General features: G+C 43.0%; 1 protein-coding gene and 1 long non-coding RNA gene across 5 annotated transcripts; one reads left to right on the top strand and one right to left on the bottom strand.

The window, feature by feature from the left end:
- The first annotated feature begins 114 nt into the window (after positions 1–114).
- On the top strand, positions 115–23992 carry LOC106628153 (uncharacterized). 4 transcript variants are annotated; one of them, XR_015773004.1, is made up of 8 exons: positions 115–368; positions 784–940; positions 1124–1215; positions 2803–2895; positions 3074–3218; positions 18872–19049; positions 21114–21209; positions 22898–23992. It is a non-coding gene; the product is annotated as an uncharacterized LOC106628153 (long non-coding RNA). The 4 variants fall into 4 exon arrangements; XR_001331442.2 differs by having other exon boundaries at positions 3074–3222; positions 18972–19049; XR_001331440.2 differs by having other exon boundaries at positions 3074–3222.
- On the bottom strand, positions 4092–10149 carry LOC102105734 (ferritin light chain-like). The gene is made up of 3 exons (XM_005522308.3): positions 9967–10149; positions 7095–7241; positions 4092–5858 (listed from the first exon to the last, which is right to left on the bottom strand). Exons 1-3 carry the CDS (start codon positions 10147–10149, stop codon positions 5346–5348), a joined length of 843 nt encoding a protein of 280 aa, XP_005522365.1. The 3' UTR covers positions 4092–5345.
- Positions 23993–24822: the final 830 nt, after the last annotated feature.

The raw sequence follows: 24822 nt of genomic DNA, 5'->3' as shown, positions 1-24822 counted from the left end.
GTATTTATGGCCGAGCCCCCCGGCGCGGCGGGTCGGGATGGGGCGGGTCGGGGGGCGCGGCCGGGCGGGTCGGGGGCCGGGGCGGCGGGGGGGCCGCGGTGTCCCGCTGGGGCAGCGGCAGCCCGGGCGCTCGGATGCGCGCAGGGCTACATTTCCCCCGTAGCTTTTTTTTTATTATTTTTTTTTAATTTTTTTGTTTCTTTTTTTTTTCTCTCTCTCTCTCTCCGCAGCCCGCCCTGCTGCCGCGCCAGGGAGAGCAGCCGCCCCGATGCCCAGAGGTGCCGGGTGCCGCCGGCCGCTTGCCCGGGGAACAGCGGCGACGGCTCCCCTGGTTCCTCACAGGGAAGAAGCCCCCAGCCCCTGGACAGGTCTGTCCGCGGCCCTGCGGCCACACGGGAAATTACTGCGGGGGCGTTCGTGGGGGCGGGCGGCTCCAGGGGACACCGCGGGCAGGCGGGACTGTGCGGGACGGCGGGGAAGTGGGACAGAGGGAGAGCTGGGAGATGCGGGGCAGAGGGGACAGGCGGAGAGCCGGGAGGTGCGGGGCAGAGGGGACAGGCGGAGAGCCGGGAGGTGCGGGGCAGAGGGGACAGGCGGAGAGCCGGGAGGTGCGGGGCAGAGGGGACAGGCGGAGGGAGATAGGGAGCCCGGAGCGGCGGGACGGGCAGGTGGCGGCCACCCGGTGGCGCTGCGGGCCTGTCCCAGCGGGAAGCGCCGCCGTGTGCCAGCCTTCCTTCCCTCGGGAATCCCCGCGAACGCTGGCATTCCGGATTCCTCTTCCAGCTATGTTCACCTTCGCTCGGAAACCTTTGTAAAGATGGATCTCACTCCGTGCCGTGGCGTTTTGCTGCGGTTGCGCTGCAGTTGGATGGCTCGCGCGATAAGGATTTGTTTCCAGCAGCGGGAGAGTTTGGAGCACGGGGAAATGGGATGGGTTTTGGTAACGTCTCTCAAGGGTGCCAGAGTTTTTACTTTGGTTTTTTGAGTATCATTTGAGATGAGAAATTAGATTCTTCTCAGAGGAATTCAGTAATTCAACTATATGGTTTCACTGACTTAATGATTAAAATACTAGTACATATATTTAATGTCCCACAAGCTAAAATTAATTTCTGTTCTGCAGTTATAAACGTTGGCAAAATTTCAGCTCATTCAAAATCAGCAGCAAAGCTCTGTCTTCAGTGGGACAAGGGGTGACTGACAGAATCTCAAAAGGTAAAAAACATCCATCAATGATCAATCCCCAGTTCCTGTGCCTATGATTTCTCCGATGTCATGATGGTGGCTCATTTTGTTGTTACATGATTTGTTTTTTTGGCAAAAATTCCTAATCTGCAGTCTTCATTTTCTACCTACCTAAATAGCTTTGAGTACAGACCAAGATAAGAACTGTAAGTCACATTCTGTCAGTATCTCTAAAAGATAAAAGTTTTATTTAAAGATAAAACTATATGTTTGGACTCTATAGAAATTCATTCTTTCACTGTACCCGATGCTGAAAAGCAATGTGTCCCAAGGAGGGAGATCAGCTACTGACCACTCCTGCACATTTAGAAATGTATCTCCCAGCTGTTTCTGGGAGGCAGAGGGGCAAATTTGTGGAGACACTTCAATGTTATTACAGACGTTCTTTGAACCAGAAGGAATAATGATAGTTGGTTTTAAATCTTTATTGAACAGCTAACAAAATAAAAATAATTTGTATTCAAAATAATGCAAGGTATACAATAATGTAAAATACGTTTAAGTGAGAAAGGGTTTTATGCTGTAACAACTGAACATGTAAAATGGGCTTGGGCTGAGTGTGACTCACTCAAGACACTTTCTATAGACCATTGGCTTAAGTTTTGGAAAAAGGTAATTTTAGCTAATATTTAGTCAGTATTGTAGCCTATTCTGTCTCTGTGTGTTTCTGGCTTATACATGACCCCAGGAAAAGACACATAGGGACTTGAAGTGTGAGTAGGGAAATACCTTGGGCAAAGTGGTAACAAACAGTGGGGCTTGCACTGGCTCACTACTGGGAGCTGGCCAACAATTGTCCATGAATGTGGGCTCAAGTGCATGAATTCCTCCAAGTGGAAAGGTCAGGAAAATGCTGTGACCACACAGTGAATTCCACACAGTGATCTTCCAGTGACAGTGCCCTCGAGGATACCTTCCTTTGGGTTTGAACATGCCGATCTCCAGACCTCTCATCCAGTCCTGACAATTCTGATTCTGTGATTCCCTGTGTCCTGGTTAGTCACCCCAGGACACCCTGCTGCTGCCACTGCTAACATCCACTTTCCAGTGTGATTCCCAAAAACAGGTTTGTCCAGAAAGATGTTGCCATGTACAGTGAGGCCTGAAAACACATCCTTGCAAAGAACAAACCTTGAGATGCTCTTCTTGGTTTTGTGTGGCCACAGTGGAGAGGATGAAGGACAGAACAATCTCCACTTGGAGACTTTTATGTGCATTCCTCACTTTGAGAGCAGGCAAACATACGTAGTGCTTATGGCAAGCATTTACAAGGATTCCATTGTTAAACCTGTTTGGAAGCTTCTGGGGCTGTAACTCATAACTTCAGTAAAGATTAGGTCTCTCCTGAGCTTCCAGTTTGGCTGCTATGTTTAGGGTACAGGTGCTGCACTAGCTATCCAGAGATGTCCCAGATTTGGATTGTTTAGGCATTGCTTTGGAAGTATAGATACAGAGAGTGTGGATCAACAAGCATTCAGCAGAGAAAGAGAATTTGCAATGTTTCTATAAGAGCTGTTGCCCTTAATCTATTTTACATTTGTCCTTGATATTTTTCAGGATGGGATTGAAAAGGAAGCTGGGAAGGCAGAAGCAGATTGTACTTCCTATGTTGAGAAACATGGATAGACTCAACCTATACACAACTGACAGGTATTGTTAAATCTGAGATCATATTCACAAGCATATGTGCCCTCTCAGCAGAAGCAGCATGAGGACAAGAAGAGTTTATTATCTACAATAACTGATTGATTTCTCTTTTTCAGAGGATAGAGGCTGAGGAAACAGCTGGTTGTGAGCTTATCTGAAATTAACAGAATTGTCTTTTCAGGCAGAGGGCCCAGAATATGTTCTGCCAAAGGAAAAGGGAGAGAAAAAGACTCAAATTCTTAGAGTGTGTGGATACATTTCGTTAGAAGATGAATGTGAAAAGTCTTGAGAAACAGACATGGCACTACTTCATGGAAAAATAAGAGGCAAGTAAGTCTTGCTCTCAAAATTTTAGAAGTTGGGTTGTTTGTTATGTTGGACTTTATTTAAGGTAAAAGTTTAAGTGCTGTAAACCATGGAGGAGGCTGTAACTACGTTTCAGAAGGTCATCAGCTTTTAAAAGGTGAAGGTTGTTTTACAAGTAGGTCAAACATTACTAGTAGTATATGAAGTAGAAAACTAATACACTTGTTTAAAATTCAATTAGTAGCTTTGCTCTGCTCAAACTCAGTGGGCTGTATTTTAATACCGAGAGGGACAGATTCCATTGCTCTTATTCATGTTGAGTTGCAGTCAGTGGAACTAATTGTTGAATAAGGTATGCTCAGCATGAGGATGGGTGATGGAATCTAGCCCAGATGGAAATATCTTTTAAACTCCTTCTGTATTACAGAGCAGCAATCTCAACACAGGCAAATCTAGCATGATTCTAAAAGTGCTTTGAGCCATTCCTTTGACACATGGCAGTATTTTTATAGATGAATGCAGAGGTTGTTTTAAAGTAGTTGTGTTCCCCATCCCCACCCCAAAGCTGAACCACATTCACAGAAAAGATTGGGGAAGCATCTGCATTGTAGTTTTCTGTCCCATGTTACACCACCAACAGAAGGTGGGCTTTGCAGAAATTGCTACTCAACTGCAGCTGGATCAGAGTTTATGAAAAATGTTTTATTGTGCAGTGCTTTTATAGTAATGCAGTTTTCTGGCATTTGTTTTCACTCTGTCATTCTCTTCCATCATGCACAACTTAAATGTAGAAAAATATTGGCAGTTTTGTATACATATGCAAAATCTCTTGGGGAAGAATACCAGCATGCTTGAATTGAGGTGTGGTGGTGAACTGAGGAATGCACTGCAGATGCAGTCATGGAACTGAATTTATTTTCAAGCAAAACAGGAGTATCAGCTAAAGTATTACATGAAAGTATGAGGCAATCTTCCAATGAATCAAGCCCCAACTGCATAAAAGATGCATATATGACAAAAAATCCCTAACTGCAGGCAGCTGATCTGGCCTCTTCTTAGGTGACCTTGGGAGCCAGGGTACAGAATGAGGCACTCTGGTAGGACACTAATGAGAGGAATTTGGACAATTCTGCCCTTGAACCAAGTTGGTTAACACTGCCCTAATTGAAAGACAAAACTAATGAGTAGCCATTCTCTCTGATGCAATTCTAGTTAAGTGTGCTAGTTTCACTAGGATCTCATGCCCCTGCTTGGGACCAAATAGGGAATATAAGAAATAGCAGGAGTGCCACAGTAATACCTTTAGTGAGCTAGTTGAGATTGGGCTCTATATCATAGCTAAAGTAATTATCCTATGTTAAGTCTGGACACAGTCCTATAGCTACTGTCTTTGGTGACACAAAATATTCCCTAGAACCTCTAAAATTCTCACCTAATGAGAATTCCTAATTTCTCTCTCATGTGCTTTTTGAGGATGAGAAAAGCCAACAACTAGGCAATAACTATAGATAAATCAACACATTTTCTTATTCCCACTGTTGAGGAAATGTTTGCACCCTTCATCCTGAAGAAATATGCTACTTGAAATAGCTGATCATAAATGCATTAGACTACTTATTTAAATTTCTACTAAGATAGAAATATAAGACAAAAAAACTTTTTTTTAAAGTCTTTTTAAAAAGTCTTTTTAAAAAGTTCATTATGTTACTACACTTGCTAGTAGTAATATAAAATATTCAGAAATATAAAACTAAATATTTGGATTTTCTGTCTTGTAAAAGTTTCCTTGTCACTAAAGGTGCAGCAGTTTCTTTTTTATTTATTTTCATAAAAATTATATATATTCTTAAAATTATTTGCACTAACTAATCCTGGTAATCATTTAAGAGAGAAGTAGCTTAAGAACTTTTGGCTTCTAGGAAGAATTGCATGGATAAATGTGAAAATCTAGCTGGCAAGCCTTGCTATCATTTAAAGCAAACAGTGGTACCGGCTAGATTTTGAGCTGTGACTCAGCAGAGGATGAGGGGATGGGGTGTAAAGCAGCAGGAGTTACAGAGCATTGTGTCTCCTGAGTTCTGGTCCCAGCTCCACCCTTGGGACAGGTTTGCCTGAGGAGCTGCCCCTTAGCTGCAGGAGCCTCGGCACTAAAGGCCCTCCCTGCCCTGCTTCACCTTTGCTCCTGTGCCATCATTACACTGTGGCAGCATCGTGGTGCAGTGTATGGTTGCATATATTGGACCTATGCCATTTCTGTGCTGGGAGCATTCTCTCTGGGGTCGCTTCAGACCTTCTGAAGCTCCTGTGCACTGCTGGAGAGGTGGGCAGGGGCTGCAGTGATCAGTGTGATCACTAGACTCTGGCTCTATGCTGGTCCTGAACTCTTTCTGCAGCCGGTCCATAAAGTAATCCCCAAGACTATTTCTGCCATCCTGGGAACAGTCAAGCCTGCGAGCATTGGTCAGCAGATCTCCCATCAGCTTGATCTTCCGGATTTTGGGCCCAATAAATTGTTTCTTGATAGTGCTCGCGCTATGAGGGTCTGCATTTTCAACACTCAGGGCATAAAGCTCTTCAAAATACCGTAGCATAGTTTTCCATTGTACCATTGCTAGTTCCAGGGCTTTCATCAGACCAACTGCATAATCACAGTTTGGTTTCTGAAAACAAAAACAGAATTGCATTTACTCAAAGGAACAGCTCATCTGTATTCATCAATGGATTCCTGCAACTTAACCTGGTGTTCTTAACAAGTTGTACTAGGATTTTGCAACAACTGCTTCTAGTTTCAAGCATCTATTGCTTTTTTTTCAGGCTGTAAATACAAATGGCAGAACCCAAGCACCTCTTCAAGGAACAGATTTACATAGCAGCAGCTATGCCCAAAGAGGATTCTTACACCAGAAAATCCAATCACAGAATGATTTGGGTTGGAAGGGACCTTAAAATCATCTTGTCCTAACCCTCTGCCATATTCCACTAGACCAGGCTGCTCAGAGGCCCATTCAACCTGGCCTTGAATGCTCCCAGGAATGGGGCATCCCTGGACAATTTTTCCTAGTCTCACTACCCTCACAGTAGAGGCGCTTCCTAATATCTAGCCTAAATCTGCCCTCCTTCATTTAAAAATCATTATCCCTCATCCTAACACTGCATTCCCTGACAAAGAGTCCCTCTCCTTCTTTTCTGTAGAACCCCTTTAAGTACTGGAAGTCCTAAGTTCCTCCTTGATGCAAACTGAGTATTACGAAAGATTTTTACAATAGCGTTTTTACTTTCTGCAGCTTAAAAACTGCTATGATGGACCAAAGAGGAGCATTCTGTATTAACTAATTTTGTACTGGAGATTCAGCCCCTTGGTCTTAAACAAATGAGGTGGGTTATTTTTTTCCTGAGAACTTTTGAGTTCTTCCTTTGTACCTGTGCAAGCCCAAGTTAGATCTTAGTTCAAATTCTGTCATGAGCTGTGCTTTAGGAAATCATCTACTGCCTCAAGCTGGATGGTTCTCCTTCCTTACCACTCTTCTTAGGTGCTAGTTATGTCTAAGCTTCCACTTAGTTCAGTGTGAAGGAGACAAGTGGGCTCTTTCAGCACAATTTAAGAAGTCATAATCCATTACAGCATACTGGAAATAGCAGTGTCCAGCTGAGTGAAAGGAAAGGGGAATACTGTCCATATCCTTTTAGGCTGGAAAGCAACCCCATAGACTTAGGACTGCATGTCTGACAGTTTCTAGGCATCACAATCAAGAACAAAACCATGTACACAAGTATGCCAGATAAATTGTATCTGTAAATCTAATAGTGGGTGAATGCAGGGATCTGAAGTACCAACAGTAGAATTAAGTAAGTTAAATGGATCTTAGCTGCTTGAAAACTTGTTGACTACTACGCACCTGGATGGTTTTAGAGCAGTAATGGCCTCCTCTTTCTTGTTGATACTTCATCAACGCCTCCGCGGCTTTTCTCTCTTCCAGAGCTTGATGCAGGAAGAACTTTGAAATATTTGGTAGAGCCACATGTGACTGATCAAAATATTCACCCTAAGCACACAAAACAGGAGGGTTAAGATTTCCCGGAGATGGGACTCACCTGCAGCAGAATGTGGCTTTAACAGAACTTGCGAGACCTTTCCAATAGAAGGTGTTTTGTTCACAAAGCACAATCACTTTAGAGCCCTTGATCCAATTTCTACAGTAAATTGAGTAGTTACAGTATGACATGAAAAACCTATACTTCTACTAGAACTCCTTCTGTTCTTTAATATTGGTCAGGCAGCGGTACTACTGATGTTAGTCTTGCAGTAGCAGTTAAGAGATCTTCAGAATATTTTATTTATGAGTGGTTAGCATGTGTGTGTTTTGTAATTGTGGAGGGTTTTTGTTTTGTTTTTTAAACATACTCCCAGAACAGGGAACATAAAATTTATCCCTGCAGGCCTGCATTCCAGTCAAAAGTTAGCTTTCAAAGGTAGGAGAAAGATGAAGCAAATACCAAAAAGAGAACAAGCACAACTTTGCATCTGTTTATCAGCTTTATTATAGACAATGGTATTCCAAAATAATGGATACTGCTACTGAACTATACACCTTCAATATTAGATGTAGCTCATGGCTGGGAAGGCCTGTCAGGAAGAACATAAATCTGTTGGAGCGAGTCCAAACAAGGGACACAAAGTAATCAGAGGGATGGAGCACCTCTCTTATGAGGAAAGGCTGAGAGAACTGGGTTTGTTCAGCCTGGAAAAGAAAAGGTAACCTAAATGTGTCCTTCCAGTACCTGAAGGGAACCTACAAGAAAGATGGAGAGGGACTTTTTCAAATGCATGCAGTGGTAGGACAAGGGGAAATGGCTTAAAACTCAAAGAGTGTGTTTGGATTAGGTATTTGGAAAATACTCTTTACTATAAGAGGGTGGTGAGACACCAGAACACGTTGTCCAGAGAAGCTGGGGATGCTCCACCCTGGAAGTTTTCAAAGCCAGGCTGGCTATGAGCTGCCTGGTCTTGAAAAAGGTGTCCCTGCACATGGCAGGGGGTTTGGAACCTGATGATTTTGAAGGTCCTTTCCAACCCAGGCCATTCTATAAATTCAGAAGTATTACAAGCCTAAATCCTCTGCAGGCCTTGTTCTGTTCTGTATGGGAAAGTAACAACTTAAACCACTGCCATATTTAACCATGCTAACAGATCTAATAACTTTTATATTTAGAATATTTTATCCATGGTATGGCTGTCTCATAAAGAGAAGTATTGCAGGTAGCAATGACAGCCAGTGGGTTAGACTGGTTTGAACACTGCTCTCATGTCAAAAAGAATGAGAGGCACCAGATGGGACTATGCCAAGAACCAAACTGAGGGAGCTACAGCATCCTCATCTGCTGCTGCCCTGACCATGTGTTTGCAACACAGCACAGCTTCTGTCTCTTGGACATGCTCTGCACCAGAGGACACATAACTTCATATCGAGCTGTTGGCTTGTAGCCCGCCCAGGAGGGACAAAGAACAAGTGCATGTGCATTTCCTAAGTTCTGCTTCTGATTGTCTTTCCTGCTTTCCTCTATTCCCCTGCTTAAACAGGAAATACTTTCATTTCACCCATGCTCAGAAAGAAAATGAAAACATGTCAAACACACAAGTTTATGTTTTTCTCTTACAGTTTAAGAAACATCTTGGGATAACCCAAACTTGTGACACACATACACACATGTGACCATAAACCATTGAAAAGAAAACACATACTGGATTGCTTTATTTGCAGAATCCTTTTCCTCAAGTCACTCATTCCTGTTTCTGCTGACAGCACAGCCAAGGTTGAGTGTTTTATAACCACTTCCTCAGTGCAAGTGTGTGGCAGAACTTCAAGTGGAGCGCAAGTTAACACATGTACTTAATTGTTAAGGTAAATGTTTTATGTCAATCTTTCACTATTTAGGATGTTCACATTTTTAGGTTTGATTTATCCACAGTCAATTTCTGAGTTTTCTCCATCCCATCCAGCTGCCAATTGCTACAACTTTTTTCTTCCACAGGTTTAACAGGTTTTACTGCATACTTAAATTTTCATTGAATGAAACTGACACCAAACTCAGTTGAAGGATCTTGGGGATATGCTGGATATAGTTTGTGTTGCTTCCCAGTGGATGCTTGGCATCAGAAGGTATGGCATGGATAATTTTAATCTTTAATTTTAACGTCTCTGTTAAGTTATATCTTTGCCTTAACACTTGATATGTAGCCAGATGCAGTTTGGCATGAATTTGACATGGTATCAGTGATACCTTTTATAATTTCATGTCCAAAATTCATGCCTGTAGAGCAAGAAACCCTAAGCCATCTGCGACGTTCAGACTATAGTTAACCACACGTAATTACTCAACATAGTTTGGGGAAAAACCCACTCAAGCGTTATACTCCAAAGCTGTTAGCATTCCCTGTTCCTGTCCCTTTTCCCCAGGCCAAAGATCCTCTGTGAATTACCCAAAACACACGAGCGCTCGTTTCGTAGCCCGCGTGTTACGGACCTTCCTCGTTGTTTCCGTGGCCGTGCGGGCGCAGCGGCCGCGGCGCGGTTCTGGCAGGAGCGGCAGAGAGAGAGAGAGAGAGACAGAGAGAGGAGAGAGAGAGCCTCCAAACCCCCTGGGCGCCGCTGTGCCGTCCCTGCCCGACTCTAAACCCTCCACAGCCTGCACCTCCTTTCCACTCCGCCGGTGACTGCCGGCGCAGGGCGGTGGGGGCACACGCCGTGCCCTCCCGTGGCCGTGCCTTACCAGCGCCTGCAGGCAGTAGTGCAGCTCCAGCTGGGCGCCGGTGACGCCGCAGAGCGCCTCCTCCACGGCGGGCGGGAAGCCGTGGCGGACGCGGCTGGCGGGCAGCGGGCGGTGCGCGGGGCAGGCGGGCAGCGTCACCCGGGGCCGCTTGGAGCGCGGCTCGGCCATGGCCGGCGCCGCCATGGGGCCGCCGCGCCGCCGCCGCGCCGCCTGATATAGCCCGGCACCTGGGACACACCTTGCGCGCTGCCGCCCGCCCTCCGAGGGAGGAGGAGGAGGAGGATGTGGGTGTGCGTGCGGATGCGGATGCGGGGGGGCCGGCGGGGACAGCCATGGCGTGCGTGGCCCTGGGCAGGCGTGGCGGGAGCGGGGAGAGCTCCGACCATCGGCGGGTGCCGGCAAACATCCCAAAGAGTGAATGACTGACATAAAGGATTTACCTTAACAGTTAAGTAGATGTGTTAACTTGGGCTCCACTTAAGTTACTGCACACTTGTGCTGAAGAAGTGGTTATAAAACAGTGAATCTTGGCAATGAATGACTTGAGGAAAAGGATTCTGCAACGAGCGTTCTTAATAAAACACTCCGGTATGTGCTTTCTCTTCAGTGATCCCCGATGACACGTGTATATGTGTCACAGGTTTGGGGTATCCCAAGATGGTCCTACAAACGTTGGAGAAAAACATAAACTTGTGTGTTTGACATGTTTTCATTTTCTTTATGAGCATGGGTGAAATGAAAGTATTTCCTGTTTAAGCAGGGGAATAGAGGAAAGCAGGAAAGACAATCAGAAGCAGAACTTAGGAAATGCACATGCACTTGTTGTTTGTCCCTCCTGGGCGGGCTACAAGCCAACAGCTCGATATGAAGTTATGTGTCCTCTGGTGCAGAGCATGTCCAAGAGACAGAAGTTGTGCTGTGTTGCAAATACATGGTCAGGGCAGCAGCAGATGAGGATGCTGTAGCTCCCTCAGTTTGGTTCTTGGCATAGTCCCATCTGGTGCCTCTCATTCTTTTTGACATGAGAGCAGTGTTCAAACCAGTCTAACACGTTGGCTCTCCTTTGCTTCCTGTCTCTAATGCATTGTCTTTATGGGACAGCAGTACCATGGATAAAACTCTTCTAATGTAGGAGCTGAGCCCTTTTCCAGGTAGTCACATTCATTACCTCCTGTTCCAGCAGCAGCATCTGAGAGTATGGCCAGGCTGGCTAAGGCTGGAGTGGCTGCTGAGAACATGCAGGCAGAGGCAATCCTGAGAGGGAGTGAGCTCTGAAAAGTCCTGGAAATTTAGCAGTGTGTGTATATGTCTTGGCTACAGGGTAAATTCTTTAGGTTTTTTGGTTTGGTGCTAAAAATGTTGGTGTTGAACTGGTCCTACCTATGCTTGTTAAACTCTCTTCAGTATTTTAGTAACCAGTAATCCCCAACTTGTACAGTAACTTCAAAATACACATTACTGATTTTTTTAAGTGTTTTACCACATCTGAATGGAGCTTGGCATTTCTTGTGCATTTCTTTAACAGATTCAGAGCAGTGGAGTGGAAATATGAGTAATCTCAACACCCTTCACAATCAATAATTTTCTGTTCAGTGACTTTATTTAGTAAGCTCAGTGTTATGTGCTGTTTCGGGGAATATTTTTCTAGCAGATCACTCCCCCACCAACCCAGGATGCTAAGGGCAGAATCGTTTTCCGTTGCCTGTTTTAATTGTTATTGGATCTGACTGCCTAGAGCCCAGCATGCATCATCTGAGAGAAGTCACGTAGAGATGTGAGAACATTCCTCATTAAAAACTTAAATAATTCTTGTTTGGTGCCTCCATCTCATATGTTATTTAGCCCTCTTTGTTTGCTCTAATGATCCATTTTTTAGTTCTGATTCTTCATGTTTTAGTAAATTAGAAGTTTAGCTTAAAAAAATCAAACAGCATTTAAGCATTTGGGTAAAATTTCATGTGACTAAAGTATAACTAATGTTTGCAAGGCTAAAGTAAGTATCCAAAGTCATTAAATCTCAATATATTGACAAGACACTTGAACAACGTACAACCTTATTCTGAAGTTCTCAGTAAGCATCCTCTTCTTCACTGTAGCACTAAGGACTTTTGCTGGAAGGATGTACCTTTATCAAAGAGCTACCTTTTAGCTCCTTCCATTCCAACTATCCTTGTTTTGGCCTGTAAGTAGTTGCTAGTGTCTTATTATTCCAGAATAATCCAGAATAAAGATTCCCACAGAGGAGGAGGAAAAGAAGCAAGTGTGATGCCTCTGTGTTTGTATGCATTGACATCCCAACCTAAATAAATACTTGATGATCTCCTTTCTTTGGCCAATCTGAATAATTTGAAGTGTGAAATGGCAATAGAAAGCAATTTAGCCAGTGTCCCCATGGAAAACTTTGCAGTTGTATTTTGTTAATTGGGCATTTATTGCGATAATTTCTGAGCATATCAGCTCATGGAGGCTTGTCTCTGCATTAGTGAACTTTGGAGTCTTTGGAAAGCAGTATTAAATTATCCCGTTTCAGTGATGGATACTTAAGAGACAAGGACAGTTCTTAAGGCCATCTGTGATGCCTGGAGCTGATCTGAAACCTGACCCTAAAATTCTTTATACTTACTCCATGTGTTCCTTTTATGAGAACACCATTCAATTTACTTTGCTTTGTGCTTCATGGAACTAAAGGAAATACACACCATTTGCACTGTTATCAATTGTATTATGGAAAAATTCCATGACAAAGTAATATAGGGATTCTTGCTACATAGCATGAAGAGGTGGTATCACATGCTCTTTGTATCTGGACTGGGGAAGGTATCATCTGCTCCTAAAGCTTGTGACCTCATGAAATGCAGCATTCCAGGGAGCAGGCACTTTGTTCAGTTTCTTAGTTAAAACGTTTCAGCACAGAATATTCTGTGATTCTGTAGGGACCTACAGGGATCATCAAAGGGTCAGTTACAGGCACATAACTTGATAAAAGGTATCTTTTAATTTTTGTAATTTTGCATGATTTTGGTACAACACATTTTAAAGTGTGTTGAAAGTATATGGCAGAGTGGGAATCCAAACCACCACAGTGTGGTGTACAGAACTACAATTAAAATTCCATCAAAATAACCTCTCTTACACACAAACCCATACCTTCAAAGTAGAGAAGGTCCCCACTCCTTTTCCTTTTTATTCTTTGGCAGAGTGCAGTAGAGAGGATTGTTTATGTCAGTGGGCTTTAACAATGCTCTCAAAATATTATTTTTCCTGAGCCTACTTAGCAAACATTTAGTTATATCTGGCCATTTTCTAGCCTGATTCTCTCTCATTTAAAGCTACTAGCCTCTTTAGGCTGCACTTTGTGATCTGGTGTTAGTATTGTTTATTCTTTCTCTACAGGTAGTGAGAGTTGTGGCTGTTGGTTCTCTCCAGCCACCATCTGTTTGTTTCTTTTTGGCTGTGATGGGTTTTTCACGTGCTTTGCAAATACTCTATCTAATGCTGCCAGACTTTTCTCTCATTCAGTGCCCATCAATACCTATGATGAAAACAGAGGGTTGTCTGAAAAAAGTAATAAACAAATAAAAGTATGATATGTGTGCTTGTGAATTGGTCTTCTTCATTCATCATTTTGTTTTGTAATTAAGTGAAACCAAAGCTCTCTGGCAGGAAATTAAGAATGATTCATATGAACACCTGTGAATTCACAATTGCTTTTATTGGACTTGAAGTCCCTTAACCCATTTTTCTTATGCTTTTCTAGTCTCAACAGGTGCTTCATCTCACTATTTTATCCAGTCCCACTCTTTTTTACTTCCTTTATCCATGGAGGAAAAGCCAGCAAGATTGAGTTGTTTTGTTGTTTTTTTTGCACTGTATGACTCATAAAGTTAAAAAAGAAGCCTGAAATTTGGGATGTTACTACTTAAATAAGCATAGCAAAATAACCTTTTTTAACTGACTTTCAGTAAAAGTGTTCATCAGCAAAACACAAGATGGCTCTGGGGAGGCAGCAGTGTTGTGACCAGGCTGTGACATGGACATTCTGGAAATTACTTTTTGTCTCTTTGTCACCAAGCAAATGGCAAAGGCTAGCTTGCTGTAGTGCTCTGAAATCAGCATATTTTAGTGGTACAAGAGAAGGATTGCTCAAAAATAAAGCCTAATCCCTTTGAAGTCAGTCTTGTTGCTGTCAAACGGAGCCGACAGAAGCATCTATTTTGGGTTTATAGGTACTGAAAATTACTATACTGTGCCAGGTCTGCATGTATTTTGCATATATTCAGTTTAATAAAATGAGGTACCATAATGAAATTCTGTTTGAAAAATACTTGGATTAACTTTTAATTTTGGAAGTATTTTTTTAAATGCCTTTTTTTGGCCCTCTCCTCAAATACTCCAAATCTTAGTTTTCAATTGCTTTCTTTTTCTAGAGTCTCAAAGATTTCTTCCTGTCGTTGAGATTTTTGTGTTTGCCAAACATCCATTACTGCAGTGTTTGGAGCCAGATGAGCTGTTTAAGGATGTTCCCATCACTGGAAACAGCCATGTCTTTTTTGCCTCCATTAACTTTTCCCACGTTGTTTCATTAGCTTGATAAAGTTGTAACACTTTTTATTTCTGTTGTATCTTTTTATTTCAGGCAATTTGTTTCCATGGGCTTGGCACAAGTCTGCGTGGCACAGATATGAAAGTTGGCTTATTGCCTCTCTTCTTTCACAATGAAGTTCTTCCTTAAGGAACTTTCCAAATGTTGGATAACATAAAACACTGTGATGTATATAGAATTATTTGAAACTTTACTGATTGAAATCTGTCCTTCAAACAGAATCTGCACACAGCCCACAGGCATATCTCTGCCGTGTCTAAAGCTAACATAGGAGACAAACTTGTAAGAGTTTCTGAAATGCAAGCAAAGCTTATCTTTAACCTTGTGTCACAGAATACATATAGGAGGGTTTTCTAATTAGTGCTATTTTCTTTTCTTCAATATTTAAATTAGATTATCTGTAATTAATGCTTGCTCCTACCATGGGACCCTTCCAGGAGCAGAGTTTGGAGATGGACAGCCTTCACTGCTTCTCAGTTGGGAGCTGCTCTGGGGCTATGGTGTACAGGGCACATCCTGCTTTGTACCACCAGCCCTTACCCTCCTGCTGGTCCCCAGGTCCCCCTCCCTTCTCTCTCTCCCTGGGGGGCTCTTTCCCACTGCTGCACAACCACAGTGCTCAGGCACACTCTTCCTCTCCCTTTGCTCCACTCTCCCTTCTCTGGACCCCAGGAAAAGCTCCATGCTAACAGGGTCTGTGTGTAGCTCTGCAGTCAAGCCTAGAAGATGTAAGTGCATCTCAAATGCATTGACAGACTCGTGCTGTCACTTTTTGTGCCCCAGCCTGGTTTGCATTTGCCACCTTCATCTTTCCCGTAGCGTCTCAAGTCCAGCTGCTGTGTTTTTGTGACTGCCTACATGTGTGGGGCTGCAGGTCAAGCTGGGCTGTGGCCACTGTTCGACTTATGTCTAGAAGCTGTATGTCACTACTCTCTCTTAAGCTCTTACCAATCTCTCTGCAATTTTAAATGTTGACAGATCACCTACACTGAGTTGTTCCCCTTTTCTCCTTGTATTTACAGAGTCATTATATGTCCTGACTCAGTTTATCAGCTCACCTGTGTCTGTAGGAGCCCAGGCTCTGGCAGCACTGAGGAAGGCCATGGCTGGGATTGGGCAGAGGCAGAAGGGAGAGCTGGAGCCCAGGGGCATTCTGTGCTCCCAGCCTGGTGGCTGCAGAGGACTAGCAGCCTGGCTAAGTAAGCTCCAGTCTGGCCAGCAACATTGGCCCTTCCATCTCCATTTTTGCTCTTATAAATAACACTTGAGTTTTAAGTGGACTGTTCATTTCAAGTGCATTTCACTGGGTGATACTACCCCTTTGATTTTTCTAAAGAGGCTATGCGTAGGAGTAGATTTCCATAAATTGGCGGGGTTCATCTGCCTCTGAGATTTTGCAATTGTTATTTCAGGTCACATTTAAAAAAGCATAAGCCAGTAAATGTAAGGCTCATCCATGTAATCTGTCTGTGGTATATCACAATTCCAGTCAGTAATTGCAGGTGGAAGGCATAGGGCCTCAGCACTGAAGTATATTTAAGGGGATTCTGTGGAATTTCTGAAAACATGAGGCTTGCCCCAGGCAATGTGTTGCATAAGGGAGTTGTGTAATGCCAAACTGCCTAAAGTCAGTCATAATTTGTATACTTTGTGTACTTGCCTTTCTATCCTACCTTCCTTTCCACAGCTGTGGGTTGGAATCTGTACTTACCCTAAGACAAATGAGAAAAATAAGACTTGACATATTGAAAAAGGCAGAGCCATTTTTTTGTGCGTGTGCAGCCTGTGCCATCTGAATTCAGTGACCAGGTAATGCCTTACAGGCAGTGTAAACTTCAGGAGGTGCAGTCAGTGTTCCAGGTGGCCCTTGAGGGGACATCAGACCTCTTTGAGGTCTGCATGAGCAGGTGCACTTTGTACATACTCAGAATATCTGGGCTAGCAGAAGTAAACTGTGGGCAAGGAATGAAGGTCCACAAACCATTTATTGTCTTGCTCCTCTATGCTACTGATAATGTTCACAGAGTCCCTGATAGTACCAGAAGAACCTTATTCTGGAGTACAGGGACTCCTAGGAGTTAACTGGTTTGACTGATGCCATTTTCTACTTGGCTTGAAAGAAAGGAAATTAACGCCACAGCTGTGGTAAGAGGAGTGTGAAATGTTTGCAGATGAAGAGGAAATTATTCTAAATGTTTTGGCTTTCATAGTCACCAAAAATAACAGATCATAATTTTTGTAAAAGAATCTTTTCAAAGTCCAGGTGAAACTGCTTGAGAAAAAAGAGATTTGAAATTTTAATGTGAACATTCATCAGCTAGATGTTTGTTTTAAATTTTGTATAGAGATGGAGCCCATGATGGTAAGTAAACAAAGCAGAAGTGGATAATTTCACTCAAACATCATGGACCTTAAAGGCAATGCTTAATTCCAATGAAGTAATTCTTTTTCTAGTTCCAGTCACAAATGACCCTTTATTGCTGCTTTCTGGTCAAAGCACCTCTTTTCGGCCATCTTTATTGTCTAAGTGTTGTGAATCCCTGGGGTATCTCTTTCCCTATCATCTTCTGCCTAATTGCATTTTAATATCTTTAAATATATTTTAAAAATCTTACTTTGATAGGTGTTAGATTGTATTAAGTTTGTGGCAGTATGTCCCAGGCAAAGTCTTCTCTGCCAGTTTGCAAGGATCAAACAATTTGTTTTTTCAATTTCAGTGTATTTATGCAGGGCACTTGTTGAATTGGGCATTCTCCTGATTTCACTGGAATTATAAGGTAGAACTCAGAGTGTGTTTGGCTCCTATCACTTAAAGCAGTCAGCATCATTAATTGGTAATCTTGGGAAATTATTTATTCTGATCTTTAGGACACAGTGGCATTACCCACAGTGATGCAGTGAAATGCTTTAATTTTTGATTTTTAAACCACTCCAGTTGCTATCTCTTTTTTTTTTTTTTAAGAATTTATAATTTACTGGACTAAGTATTTACAAATTTCACAGAACATTTTGTTCTCTGATTTAAATCCTGCATACCAAGTGCCTGCCTGGGGCAAAGACAAAAAAAAAGTTAGCTTTGATACTCCAAAACTGGCTGAATAAATCCTGTGCAGCTGGCCTGCGTGAAATGTGCCCAGTGACAGCAAGCAGCAGCAAGGATTCAGAGGGACAGGGAGAGCTCTGTGCTGTCAGATGTTACAGTGTTTTATTGCTTTGGCTGGGAAGGGCAGGAATGTGTAGGTATCTCTACTATTCAGTATAAGGGTGCAAAGTGGTTCCCTCAGGCACGTATGTGGACAAAACTGCTGCACAAATGTGCAGTGTTGCCTTCTGCATGTATTTATACATGCTCTGGTGTTTTCCAGCTTTGGAAATGTGGTTAAAGCCTCAAAGTGAATGTGTGAGTCTGCAGCAGCTGAGAATACATTTCCACTACTGGAGGTTCTCGTGTGGTTGAGTGTCTGTCCCATCCTTGGTGTGGAATTGTCTAACCTGCACTGTGGTATTTATCAAGGGAAGTTTTTGGAGATTTATTGAAATGTTCAAGCCAACACAGTACAGGTTACACTTGTCTATACTTGAGGGTGAGATGTCAGGAACTGTTACAGATTGGAAACTGGTTTTTCTGCCTGTGCTGTTCTCTGTTCATCCAACTGTCTCTCATCACTTTGTTTCTCTGTGTAATATAACCCAACTGAGACGTGGTCCCAAGGGAAAGGTGGCTTAAATCTGAATCCTGGAAAGACAAGAATTAAAAGATGCATAGTTTAGGAAAATAAATTCTGGAATATGAAGTTATGAAGGCTGTGACTGGTTCACATGAGCAACTTGCAGCAAGGTCATGTTTTCCTCTGATAGTGCATCAACAGGAATTTGAAAATCCTGCTCTTACTTGGGCGGTGTGAGCAGAGTGCTTTTGGCCATGCTCTGTAGGGCTGTCTCTGTGAATCCAGCTCTATTCTCAGGCTCCAGAGAGCTTCCAGGTTATCTAGAAAGAAGCACAAGAGTAACTGCAGTGGGACCAGATTTACAGAACTGGCCTCTGCAGCTCAGAATGGCAGGACTCAGAAAAGAAGAAAACATAGAGGCTTTCATTAGTTCAGGTTTTTATCAGAAATACACTAAGAGGGACTTAAAAAGATATTTATATGTATTGGATGGTAAACAAGTTTTCAGGAAAATGAGGTGAGAATCAAACTTCCCTTGGAGACAGTTTGGCCAATAGTTTCTGACAGGGTTTTGGTTTTTATTTCCTATGTCATTTGTAGGGATCATACATTGAAATCCTGCTCTGTCCTACAGGGACCACTGGCTTGAACAAGTGCATGACAATTCTTAGGATGCTTGTGCTGAAAGACTTCTCTTAATGGACCCTGATGGGATTTAGTTTGATTTGTTCCAGAATGGAATTGCCCTTGTTTCTGCTGCTGCAGGCTCATGATCTGGAACCTGGGACTTGAGCAGGACTGAGGGATGCATGGTAAGATTGTGTTACCTGTGCACAGGACAATGGTGAAACCTGGGACATGTTGCTTGTGACTTTGGGCTGTCTGGTCTGAAGCAAGGGACAGGAAAGTTTCTTTATTGATGGAAGATAAATGCAGAACAAGGAGAGAAGGTGAAAAATCCTTAGGAAAACTAAAAACAGAAGAGAAGTAGTACTGAGAGTGGGCAAAATCTTTTGCTTGTGTATGTGAGCATTACTCATATAACTTCAAGAGGGTACATGCTTTAACTGAGCATGTACCAGCTGAGGACTTGGCCCATAATGTCCTTTATAAAGCTCTGGTTCCTCCTCAGATAGTTTTTCCCTCCCTCTTCAAAGGGCACCTGTTGTTGGTGGAGTTGGTGATGATACTGGATTAGAGCACATGCAGTCAGCCTGCTTGGCCTCGGCCCTTTGGACCTAAAACGAACTCCAGCTGCTGTTGCCCAGAGCAGGTGCTTCATCCAGCCTGAGCAGCTGTTTGAATGCTGTTTGAATGTTTGCTGTCACAGCCAAGGGGTGGGGGGAGGTTCCCTGAAGGACCCAGAGGAACGACTGATCAGCAGCAAGGAAGGAAGGGAAATGTGTCATGGAGACCTGGTTTTTATGCCCAGCAGACAAAAGTTGTTCTAGCATTTCCTTGTAGAAATAGGGAACAGTGGCTATCACTCTGCATCCACTGAGCCTGCCCAGTACCATGATGGATTATGGTTCCCAAAAAGAGGCTGAGGGACTGCTAAAGACCAGCAGAGCTGGTTGTAGTCACTGGTTTAAAGCTTCAGTGAGTGGCCCAGCAAAACTGAGATTGGGTATAGAGCAGTGCACAGGCTAATGGCCTGCTGCTTGTGGTATCTTGGGCTTCACACTCACACTGCTAGAGGGAGGAAAACAAAAGCAGAGATAATCTGGGTGCGAAGCAGCTACAGGGAACAGTGCCAGGGAATGGAGGCAGAGAGGATAACCTGGGACTATATGGAGATGTGATGGTTGGGAGTTTGAGGTCAGAGTTTGAGGAGGGGGCACAGATAGTTTGTGTCAGAGATAAAGCAGCAGCAACCCATGGTTAGAGTGATGGGAACAGGACAAGGATGCAGGTTTTGTGGAGTAACGCAATCACAACCTTCAAAGGGATGAGGGCAGCTTGGTGTAAGGGCAACCCAGGCCTACAGCAAGAGGTAGTGGGGAGTACCTTGCAGATCAGGGAATCTCACAGGATAAGCTGTTCAAAGTAATTTCCATCACTGGTGTCACAAACAGCCCTTTCCGAGTCCCTTCCAGCATTCCTTCAATTTATTCCACTTCAGCTTTTGTCACTGACCTGGCAGTGGTTCCCGTGCAGTCCTGCACTCTCTGATTATTCCCATGCTGTTAGCAACAGTGCTCCTGGCCTCCCTTTCCAGGAGCATGCACTCCCTGGTTGTGTCTGCATATGTCACTGTTGGCATTAACACCAAGTTCATTATGACTCCTTGGGGTCCCATCCTCTTACCTGTATTCATTAAAGTTAGCAGAGTCCTTCCACTTTCTCTGATAGGCTCACTTTGTGTCCCTGTCCTGTGCATGGCTTTTATCATATCCCATCAGCCAGACTTCTCGTTCTGTGTATCTTTGCTGATTGCTCAACCAGGTTTCCACTGAACCTCCATAAGGATGGTAATGCTAAGCAAGGATACTTCCTCATACAGCTATAAAAGGATTATTCAGGCCAGATTTCATTACAGCATAGCCTAAGAGTAGGAGAAAACATGAATATCGGAGGCCTCTCTTTGTCAGGAAATGGGATTTCCGCAGGTGCTCAGTTGTAAATGCCTTGCATACTTCTAAGGCTTGGTACATGGCATTGCTGAATCCTGATTCAGGATGCAAGAATGTCTCATGACCCCTGCCATGAAAACTGGTGTCTGGCCATGTTTGGAAATCAGCCGTCGATGATGACAGTAGATGAGTATGGGTGAAATGAGCAGCTTGGCTTCAACACTAAACAAGACTTGTTAAACATTGTAAGTACAGATGTCCAATTCATATTTTGAATAATGAATATTATGAACTTTTCTGTAGCAAGTGGTAAGAAGCTGGATCATCTTTCTTCATCTGCTCACAGCCTTCACAGAATTTGCAAGTGTGACAAAGTATTTCATCCCTTTACAGGATTAGGTAAGATTGGTAACCATAATTCATGTATAGAATTACACAGAAATAATCTAGATAGCCAAATATATTGATTTAAAGTTACCTATGTGGTGGGAGGGAAATTGTTTCCATTTTGGTTTATTTGTTTCTTGGGTTGGTCAGGTTATTCAGCTGACTTCAGCTGTCTATTCTTTTGGATGAAAATCTGCAGCTGTGCAGGCCTGTAAAATTTCTGTCCCAGTGTAGCTTTTCCATCCTGCTTCATTCCTGCTATTTGGTTTGCTTCTTTATGAAAATTAAGGAATTGGAAAAATAGTACCAGGAACTGCAGGAATTAAATTCTCAAGGCTGTTAAAGAAAGAGATATGTTAGGAGTAGGGTGTTTCTGTGCTTCTTCTGTTCTCACATCCCTTGGACAAGTCACTGTTGCATGTGGAAAGAAACACCACACACAACTGTTACCAGTGTGTGATGTAGCTCTGTGCGAGGGGAGACATCCTCTGACTTGCTACCGTGGATGTACCAGCAATAGCTCTGTGCTGCCTCCTTATCTGCCTGATAGCATGGCACTGATCAAGTGGCAGCTGCTGCCCTGCCTCCTTCCTCTGCACTTCTCTTCCTCAGCTTCCTTGAACTCAGGATGAATGAAAGTACAGCTTTTCAAATCTTGATGGAGTAGTAAATTCTTGCTAGAAACCAAACCAAATACCATTTTCAGAATGGCCCTGTATTTATGTGTGGCAGCACATTTAATTTGGTATTCCAGAGATTTTTGACCTATATGTGGATAAGAATTTTTTGAAGCATCTGTCTTTTGCTGATTAAAACATAATTAGGTACCAAAGATTTAAACCATCCTAAAAGATGTGAGCAATGTCCAGTGCCCTGTCTGGTGAAGAACAATGGAGTGAAACAGTTTGGGTGTGGTAGAATAATTTACTAACTGCTGGATTAAGACTAAGAAAATAAAGAGTTTATTAGCAGTCTTCCACATTTAGGGGATCTGGAGAGCAAAGGGATTTACTTTATATGAGGCCCATGTTATGCTGTGCAGGAATTCCCAGCTCAGGGTCAAAAATACTAAGAGTGCCCTTTCACCAGAGAGCAGACAATTAGCTTGCTGTCAGTAGGAAAAACAGCCTTTAAGTGGTGAGTGAACAGAGTGTCAGCAATGGACCTGGAGAGAGAGGCAGCACACAGTCAGAGCCAGTGACATTCTTCACACCTGCTGCGGTGCATAACAGTAGCTGGCTGCCTCAGCCCGTGGCACTACAAGCAGAGCATTGTGCTGTGACACAGCCTGGACAGCGATTGAATTACACACCAGTTAGGTCTTCAGCTTCTCCCTGTCACTGTGGACAATGGAGAATCAGAGAACTGGACATGAGAGCTTTAGCAGGCCTTGTGCTCTCCAGCAGAGGAGGATTAGTTTGTAAATGGTAAATTGTGTTGGGGCCAAGAGTCGTAAAACTGAACTCTTGCCCTGCTGCTGCCTCAAAGGCAAAGGCTCTACAGAAAAGCCCTTCTGCCCCTCTTCTACTAAATGCTGTGGTCAGGGGAGGGGTGGGAATATGTAATCTGCTCCTCCTTTCCTCTGCCAAAGAAGGAAGAAACTGGTACATTTGTGTAATTTTCACTCCTCACCATCTCTTACTATCTTTTCTAAGGAAGCACATGGGATTAAGTTAATCAGTCTTCTGCCCTTTCCACAGGGATGTGGATTTGCCTCTCACCAAAGTGCTGCTGGCTGCCTGCTGGAGGGTGTCTGTAAGACCTGATTTAACCTGAAGCATGCACTTCTTCAGGAGGTCTGCAGCAGGGCTGGAGGACTGCAAACACTGCATCCCTTCCCTCCTGTCACCCGCTTCCACATGACTGCAGTGCCTGTACTGTGCTCTCAGCTCCCTCACTCTGAAATGTTCGTCATGACGGTTTGTACGGAGGTGCCTTGGAGCAGGCTTTAGTTTTGGTGGCAGTCCCCCTTGTTGCCATGTCATTCAAGAAGATGGCTTTATCCTTGCCTTTATTCCACTGGGACCAGCTGCTCTACCCACAGGCACCAAAAGTGGCAAATCTTCCATAACATTTTTTAATTTTCAACTGAAGCTCTACATCTGAACTTCTTTGGTTTTTTTGAGAGGTAAAGACTTTTTTTCCCTTTTTTTTTTTTTTTGAAACCACACCAAATAAAAACCCAAACGGCGAAACCCAACAAAGCCAAAACTGTCAGAAAAAAAATAAATCAAAACCCACACGTTGAACCCAAGTTGGAGAAATAACTGCATTGTGTGACTGATACAGTCCATGGGAGTACAAAGCATTCGCAGTCTAGTCTTGCACATCCAATCCCTAAACCTATTAATAGATTTTAGGCATGAGCATAGACATGGAGATGGGCAGGAGCAGTTTGCCATGCAAACATTTATCTGTGAGCCCCAACGTATTTTCTAGAACTGAAGATTTTAGTGTGATAAAGTGGACATTTTAAAGCACTGGTGGAGATAGGGGGGATGTAACTGCACTTAAACTGAGGGTGGATTAGGCATTCTCATATCTTGGAGTCTGCCAGTAAATAGCAAAGTATATAAGCAATGGAAGGAAATATGTCCTTCTTAATCTATAAAAAGAAAAGGACAGTTTTGAAAATCCATCAGTCTTTCAAATCATCTTAAGGCATATTGATTCTGAATCATCACAGGGGTGTTCTTATTAGTGATCTAAAAATATAAATGTAGTTGAATACATGAAAAACTGTATCTTATTCCAGTTGCCTGTATTACTCAATAAATGATACCGGCTCTCTCTTCCTACAGACTTTGTCTCATCTCTTTATAGTGCTGGCACTTATTTTGTTTTAAGCTGAAAAACAATGCATACCTAGGTACTGTAAGGTTATAGAGGCTTTATGAACATACCATTTGGAAGAAATAGTTTCTGCTCTGGTTACTAGTTTGAACTGAGAAAAGATACTCATATTTCATAATTCTGAAAGAAATAGCATAATTACCACATAACTGCTGTAATACAGCAGTTCTGTGTAATCTGCTCGTAAACGATCCATTCCAGAAAACTCCCAAATCTCTCCCACCTATTTTCTCTAATAGGTGGCAAATCCTTCATAGCTCTCAAAAATGCTCACAAGTCTGCAGGGCATGAAGGCTTTGCTTTGGTTTATTTTTTGTAAAGCTTGGTAAAAAAAAATAATGAATGAGAAATTCAGCTGTTGTTCAACATAGTACTTATAACTGAGAATCCATTTTCAAAACTGCAAAATAAATTATATTCTAAGTTGTAATAAACTAAAGGCTATTCTATGTAATAAAAGCATATATATGTAATAAAAGCTATGTTGGTTTTACTTCTATGGAGTATTTCAGAGGTAAGTTTTAAAGAAAAAAAAAATAAGGAAAAGCAGTCATTCACGAGTGCTGATACAGGAATGACAGAGGTTAATACCACTGACATCATGTTGGAACTGTATAGCATTTTGTTAATGGTTATTAATGCCCTGCTGCTGGGAGACAGACACTGCCAGCTGCCTTTTGTGTGGTGCCTCTGCGGGTATGCCTGGGCCTCTGCTTGGGAAGGAGACGGCCCTGAGGAAGGCTCAAATCTGCTCCCTCCACTGTAACAGGAG

Source organism: Pseudopodoces humilis, chromosome 7 (genome assembly GCF_049639895.1).
Source record: "Pseudopodoces humilis isolate 2021_Gansu_Grassland_sample_001 chromosome 7, ASM4963989v1, whole genome shotgun sequence".
In the NCBI taxonomy this organism is placed as follows: domain Eukaryota; kingdom Metazoa; phylum Chordata; class Aves; order Passeriformes; family Paridae; genus Pseudopodoces; species Pseudopodoces humilis.
This window is presented reverse-complemented; position numbering and strand designations above follow the sequence as displayed.